The following is a 7,500-nucleotide window of genomic DNA, read 5'->3' as shown; positions in this document are numbered from 1 at the left end:
TTCTTCCCCCAGTTTACAAACTTACACAAAGACTTTGACCAGTTTCAACAAAAGGACAAGATCTCATACATACTGGGAGAAAAGTCAAGAAGCTCAAACCTGCTGCAAGATATGTCAAGTCCTGCCACGACCAAAGAACAAGCAGCACAACACAACACAACACAACACTGACAGGACAACACACACAAACTGACACTATCACCCTCATTGAGAACTTTAATAAAAACTCTTTTTCTGTTTATATTGAGATGTATATATATATAGATTTTTCCTTATAGACTTTTAATTTTATTCTATCTTATTTTTGATCTTAATCTGTATTTCTGCATGTTTATATTTAATCTTGTGCTTTGGCAATGTACATTTTCTTTTATCATGCCAATAAAGCTCCTTTGAATCTTGAATCTTGAATCTTGAGAGAGAGAGAGACCAGAGAGAGAGAGAGAGAGAGACAGAGAGAGAGAGAGAGACAGAGAGAGAGAGAGAGAGAGAGAGACCAGAGAGAGAGAGAGATAGAGAGACAGAGAGAGAGAGAGAGAGAGAGAGAGAGAGACCAGAGAGAGAGAGAGATAGAGAGACAGAGAGAGAGAGAGAGAGAGAGAGAACAGGTGTTCTTGTAAGAGAGGTGTAGTGAGTGATATGACCTCAGCGTCAGTCTTATGTGGTGTTTGCAATTTTTCCCATTTACTTTAATAATGAAATTATTCAGTCTCTGCAGTGTCTTTTGAAAATGAAAAGATGATACGCATCTGCCTGCGGGCGCCTCGCAGCGTTGACAAATTTCAAATTACAGTTTTCAGAGGAGCCGTCGAATGAATGAAAATTGGTCCCGTAAGCGAAAAGGGGACAGTAATGTCTTCATGGCTTGAATAGAAGGATCAGGCGGAGATGTGCTCTCTCTCAAACGCTGCTTTTGTCCTCTCAGACGACAGCAAACACATCTCTGCTCCACTCGGACAAATTACAGTCAAACAAAACAAAGCATCATCGTCCAGGCTGATATTTCACACACGTTAGAAAGTCTCTTTGGAAAGAAATGACACACATCTGTTCAGAGGTGGGTAGAGTAGCCCAAAATTGTACTCAAGTAAAAGTACTGTTACTTCAGAATAATTTGACTCAAGTAAAAGTAAAAAGTAGTCATCCAAATAATTACTTGAGTAAGAGTAAAAAAGTGCTTGGTTAAAAAACTACTCAAGTACTGAGTAACTGTTGAGTAACGTCTGATTTATTTTTTAACAAGCATTCAATCAGACAGACACAAATACAGTGTGTGTGTGTGTGTGTGAGAGAGAGAGAGAGAGAGAGAGAGAGAGAGAGAGAGAGAGAGAGAGAGAGTGTGTGTGTGTGTGTTTGTGACAAAAAATGCAGAAACAAACAACTTCACAAAAGAATTACTCAGTGATGTCACTATTAAGCTTCAACAGTAGTTGGTTCTCAAGGTTCTTGCTGTGAAGCTGTGATCGTTTTTCAGTGAACAGGAGTCCTTGATGACTGAAAAGTCTAAATTAAATTAAAATAACAATTAATTTGAAAGTTAATTTGCTACATTTCAGATTAATATATTTGTTTTCCTTAAAATTTTATTTAACAGTAACTTCAACACTTTGCAGTTTGAATGATGTCCTGCATAAACAAAATGATGGAAAATGTTTATGTTTCCACTGTTCGATATTGCCCACGCCTCATACACACACACAGATATAAGTAAACACTTTGTGACTTTTCGATAGCGCCCACGTCATTCTCTCTCTCTCTCACACAACATACTAAAGCATTGCAATGCAAACGCAGCCCGCTTCAGAGCTAAAGCGGGACTACAGATTAAGTGTCCCTAAAGAACCCACGTATCTAACAGTAGTTCTGCATTATATTAATTAATTTGCACGCGAGTTTTATTTATTTTTATACCGTGTAAGTTATTTTCTGTGTAAGTTAAATGTATGCACCGAACCGTGACGCCCATACCATTTCGGTTCAATGCAAATACATGTACCGTTCCACACATAATATATATAGGAAATGTTTAAAACATATGTTACCTAAAAGACAAACATTCGTCTATCCACAGCAAAAAAAAAACGATTTTAGAACACTTAGCGCTACATGTTTCCTCAAATTAGATGTTGAGTTTTTGAATGCTGAAATGTCCGTTTGTTTTGGGAGACACAGAAGACACCGCATAATGTAGCTGCTGTTTCGCACTTTTATTAAAGTAAACATGCTTTCAATATGAGGACAGGGGTGTTCCTCCTCGCCTGTGTCTGCATTGCCGATGGTTGATTGTGACATTTTAGTTTTGCTACGACTGTAAACTAACCCGTCCCGCCGAACACCGCTGAGATTGAGTATGGTCACGTGACGAGACTGCGCAACTACGTTTGATTGGTGAAACACAGTCACATGGTAGAGCCTTTGGCAGAAGTCTCACTCTCTGTCAAAATAAAACAATGACGCGTAGAATTTTAAAGAGGTCAAAAGAAAAGTAACGAGCTTATTGTAGCCTAATGTAGCGGAGTAAGAGTACAGTTTCTTCTTCACAAATCTACTCAAGTAAAAGTAAAAAGTATAGTGATTTAAAACTACTCCTAGAAGTATAATTTTTTCAAAAACTTACTCAAGTAAATGTAACGGAGTAAATGTAACTCGTTACTACCCACCTCTGCATCTGTTGGTCTACACTTTACAGGAACATGACAATCATACATGTACAGTGAGGTTATATTTCACTGAAGATGATGAATGTGTCCAGATCTGCTCAACTGTGTGTGTGTGTGTGTGTGTGTGTGTGTGTGTGTGTTGGCAGAGCTCCACCACTGACCTCATGTTCAGTCACCACAGACCGACAGAAGCCAACGGCTCTCAACAGAGCAATGAACTCACACTCACGCTTCTCACGCTCGCGGTCTAAAGATCCGGCACTGACCATCTGCTGCTCAAACTACACACAACTACACTCTCCACCGGTCTGTCTCATCAACCACTAGAGAAGAACCCTAGATCACATGACTGATGACATCACAAAGCTGAGTAATGCAGAGTTTCTGAGATCTGGTGATGACAGGGACTGACCTGTCCTGCAGCGCTGTGTGTGAACCCACACCTGACACACAGACATAACATCATTTGTCTAACCGCAAGACCAGTGAAATCACACACACACAAATACAAACACACTACACACAAATAAACATTGATCACGCACATACAGATTCAAAAACACAACATACACACTTCCAAACGCACACACATGTGAATCTCAGTGATTAACAGTGTGTTTGCAGCATGTTGCCGTGCTGTTCCGAAGAAGAGCATTATGCAGTGATTTAGGTGTAGTTGCTAAGGTGCATAGTTGTTAGGCTGTTCTGGTGGTTGCTAGGGCACTAATGTCCTGTTGCCAGGGTGTTCTAGTGGTTGCTAGGGCATTAATGTGCAGGTGCTAGGGTGTTCTAGTGGTTGCTAGTGTGTTAAGGGTAAATACTAATGCACTACACAAGTCTCTGACACAAGAAATTAAACCGTTACCTCATACTCTTGTGAAAACTTCAAGTTGTCGTTGGCTTTCAGACGCTCGATGTGATCTGCTAACTCCATGACGGGAATAGGAGGGTGACTAGCCATCCCTGCAGAGAGAAGACAAACACACAAACGGTCCTGATGTTAGTACTGGCACATCAAACACAGACATTAGGAGGCGATCATTTTTAGGGATGGAGAATGTGAGATTTTTTGTCGGCCTTTATGATCGCACGAAGCAGTCACATGCTTGAAGAGGATGAAGACAGAAGCCGCACAAGAGCATCTCTAATGAAAAGAAAAATGTTATTCTCTTCTTATCCGCAAGCGTTAACCAACACGCTGAAGAAATGAAAGACATTCTAACATTGAAGGCTGAATGTCACAGCTGACGATGAGTCTACAGGACGTGACATAACAAACCCCGCCTCCCGCACCGCGTCATGTAAAGCGTAGCGAGAAGACGAAGCCAATGCAGATGATGGAAATGAAGAAACACAGCGGCATATGTAGAAACAAGAGTGACTAACTTGACAAATGAAGGTTACTGGGGTAAACCGAAGCGGCTGAACCTGCGGAGGGAAAGGGGACGGCCATAAATCATACGCAGCTGACACGCTACAACAAGCAAATGTGATGATCACTAACTGTTTTAACTGAAAGAGACTTCAGCTCTCAGCTAGAGCTGTCACGATATACCGTGATATTAATAACTGTGATCAATTCTATTGTGTTGTTACACGTGTATGATGATAATTCAGTGCCTTATAGTCAACTAAAGCTACGGATACACTTCTCTTCGTATCAAACAAATCAAACGTAGCCCTAAATATTATGTGGAAAAATCAACTAAATGAAGATAAGAAATCTTTAAACTAGAGCTGTCAAACAATAACTCGCATCCAGAATAAAAGTTTGGGTTAACATATTGTATGTCTGTGTACTCTGCATTTGAATTTTGAATTTCAAAAGAAACTGCATTTTTTAAAGGAAAATTATTTTATTTCAATTTGAAATTTTTTTTATGTATAATTTTAATTATCGGCAAATATAAATAAATACATGTAAACATTTTCAAAATATATACATATTGTGTACATGTGATTATGTATTGTGTTTATAAATACTAAATGAATATGCAAGTACACCAACATATATTATGTAAAAACAGACTTTATTCTGGATGCGATTAATCGCGATTAATCGTTTGAAAGCCCTAGTTTAAAATAAAACCAACATAAAAATAACTTTTTAACAAATTAAAAATGAAATAAAACTCAGCGTGGAAACTAACTTTTAGTCAATTAAAATGAAGAGTCACAGTGGTTACAAACTTGTTACATTCATATCAACACACAAAATTCCATATGAATTTGAGCGACATCATTACATATTTGTATCGTGCCCGTGACAATGGAGTCCTTTGCAAATCTGATAATGTGACAGCTCTGATCTCTACTCTCATTGGTTAGTCATAAACAGACAACATATGCAAATGAAGATGAGCGCGAGACAAACCCAAACGACACAAAGCTATCGTATCAAGAAGACAAAGGTTGATGTGTGATGATGTCAGGCATGTTCGTGTGTTTGGACTGGCAACGTGTTGGGATGAGAGCACGCGTGTGTAGAGGAGACGAGGCTCTCTGACGAGCGGTTTGCATAACAACAGGCTGCGAGTCGCAGAGAAAAGAGGGATGGTGCGCTTCTTTCATCTGCGCTCTGATAGAAGAGGGCATTAGCTAATGGAGGCAGCGGGAGAGAGCTGCCATCCACCGCCTCTCAAGACCCATTACCAGCCGCACTGACAATGAAACTGCCATTCCACCAAACCACATCAAGCACCCTCAAGATGAAAATTGAGATGGGGGGGCGAGCGTATGACAGGCATCAAGGGTTTGGAGAGAGCCGGGCTAATGCAGAGGCTGAAGAGACATCTGAAGAGAAAATGGAGGACGCAGAGGCTTCTCCGAGAGCCCGAGAGTCGTAGTCATAAAGTGAATATGGCTCTCTGAACGCGAGAACACAAACATCGTCAAGTTTATATCACAGAGAAAAAACTCCTTATGGTCTTCATAGAGCTCGTTTTCTTCATCGCAGGTCTCTCAGATCACACAGATTTATGAATCATGTTGATGTCAACACCACAAAAAAACGACTATCATATTTAGTGTCTTTTTTTCCATTACAAATGGATAAAAGTTCTTGAATCAAGATGCATTTTCTTGATGAGCATAACGACCTGAGGAAATTTGTCGTGTTTTTAGACAAAAAATATGCAATTTTCGGACAAATCTGCCAACAGGGTGAAAAAATGATTTTAGGTCTTTTTGCTTACAGGCCGAATTTTAGTGAGGGCGTATGGATTTTTTAACGTGCAGAAATTTCGGAGACAAAAATGATCCTTTTCTTAGTCACTTAATTCAAGATTATTTTTTAGGGGTGCGAATCTTTTGGTACCTCACGATTCGATTTATATCCATACCTGGTGTCAGAATTCGATTAAACATTGATTCACGATTTTTAGATTCTTTCTCAAAATTAGATGTAATATATGTTTAGCCGCTTAACTAAACATTTTCTAAATATATTCATATTGTGTACATGTATGTGTTTATAAATACTGAATAAATATAAACCGACATACATTATGTAAACACAGACTTTTATTGTGGATGTGATTAATCGCGGTAAATCGTTTGACAGCCCTAGTTTAAACTAAAACCAACATTAAAATAAAAAGTCACAGTGGTTACAAACTCTCGCTAGATTCATATCAACACAGAAAATTTCATTATCCACATCCATTAAATTACTGATGGGAAAAACGCAGAAAATCGAACCCAGTCCGAATTTTTTCATGACGGACAAAAATATCGAAAATTTCATACTTTTGTTATAAAAACACGACTTATTTTCTTGGGTCGTTTTGCTCATCAAGGAAATGCATCTTGATTCAAGAACTTTTTGACATTTATACTGGAAAACAAGACAAACATACTAAGTATAAAAGTGTTTTTTTGCAGTGAAACTGTATGAGTTTGGTTCTCCTTCAGAATATGAAAGAAGATATTTTGAATAACTTTATTGACGTCAATTGTATGAACACAAAACCACCGAGACGTTTCTCGAAATATCTTCTTTCACTGAAGACTCGCATGCAGATTTACAACCACATGCGAGAGAATGAACGATGACAGATGAACGTCTCTTAAGTCTCACACTTAATAATATGATTTCTTTTGTTTCTTAATGACTAATAGTTAACTCAAGCTGTACAGTTACATCTGTGTGTCCTGAAGACTGAACCCTGGACACTTCCAAAATAGGTTCAGAGACATCAAATATTGCTCATGAACTCCAAAACCTCTGCAGAGCAGAACACCACAGACGTCAGGAGAGATTCAGATGATTTATAACATGACACACCTCAGAACACACACACGCTTCAGACACGCCGGGAGATCATGTTTGTGTCAGTCAGATGTTAAAGAACACAACATCAGGTTGCTGAAGCTCGCTCTCTCTTTCTATCTGTCTTTATCTCTCCTCTCTCTCATTCTATCTCTCTCTCTCTCTGTCTATGTATCTCTATCTCTCTATCTCTAACTTTTAAAAGTCTCTCTCTCTCTCTCTCTCTCTCTCTATATATATATATCTCTGTCTCACTCTTTCTGCCTATGTGTCTCTATCTCGAACTTTTAAAAAAGTCTCTCTCTCTCTCTCTCTCTCTCTCTCTCTCTCTCTATATCTCTGTCTCACTCTTTCTGTCTATGTATCTCTATCTCTCTATCTCTAACTTTTAAAAGTCTCTCTCTCTCTCTCTCTCTCTCTATATATCTCTGTCTCACTCTTTCTGCCTATGTGTCTCTATCTCGAACTTTTAAAAAAGTCTTCATCTCTCTCTCTCTCTCTCTCTCTCTCTCTCTATATATATATATATCTCTGTCTCACTCTTTCTGCCTATGTGTCTCTATCTTGAAC

The 7,500-nt window shown here is 38.8% G+C and overlaps 1 protein-coding gene across 31 annotated transcripts in view; it reads right to left on the bottom strand.

Moving 5' to 3' along the window:
• LOC130429262 (receptor-type tyrosine-protein phosphatase delta-like) overlaps positions 1–7,500 on the bottom strand; it is a 303,213-nt gene that overhangs the window by 10,367 nt on the left and 285,346 nt on the right. For 20 of the 31 annotated variants that reach the window (XM_056757729.1, XM_056757777.1, XM_056757812.1 and 17 more), the window contains 2 exons: positions 4,047–4,088; positions 3,526–3,623 (listed from right to left, as the gene is read on the bottom strand). In XM_056757729.1, the coding sequence (XP_056613707.1) occupies positions 3,526–3,623; positions 4,047–4,088 (140 nt within the window). The remainder of the gene's footprint in view (positions 1–3,525; positions 3,624–4,046; positions 4,089–7,500) is intronic. The other 11 variants (XM_056757822.1, XM_056757830.1, XM_056757847.1 and 8 more) reach the window with 1 other exon arrangement.

The sequence above is a fragment of the Triplophysa dalaica genome, chromosome 1 (assembly GCF_015846415.1).
Source record: "Triplophysa dalaica isolate WHDGS20190420 chromosome 1, ASM1584641v1, whole genome shotgun sequence".
NCBI classification, from domain to species: Eukaryota; Metazoa; Chordata; class Actinopteri; order Cypriniformes; family Nemacheilidae; genus Triplophysa; species Triplophysa dalaica.
The sequence above is the reverse complement of the archived record's forward strand: the minus strand, read 5'-3'. Positions and strand labels throughout refer to the sequence as shown.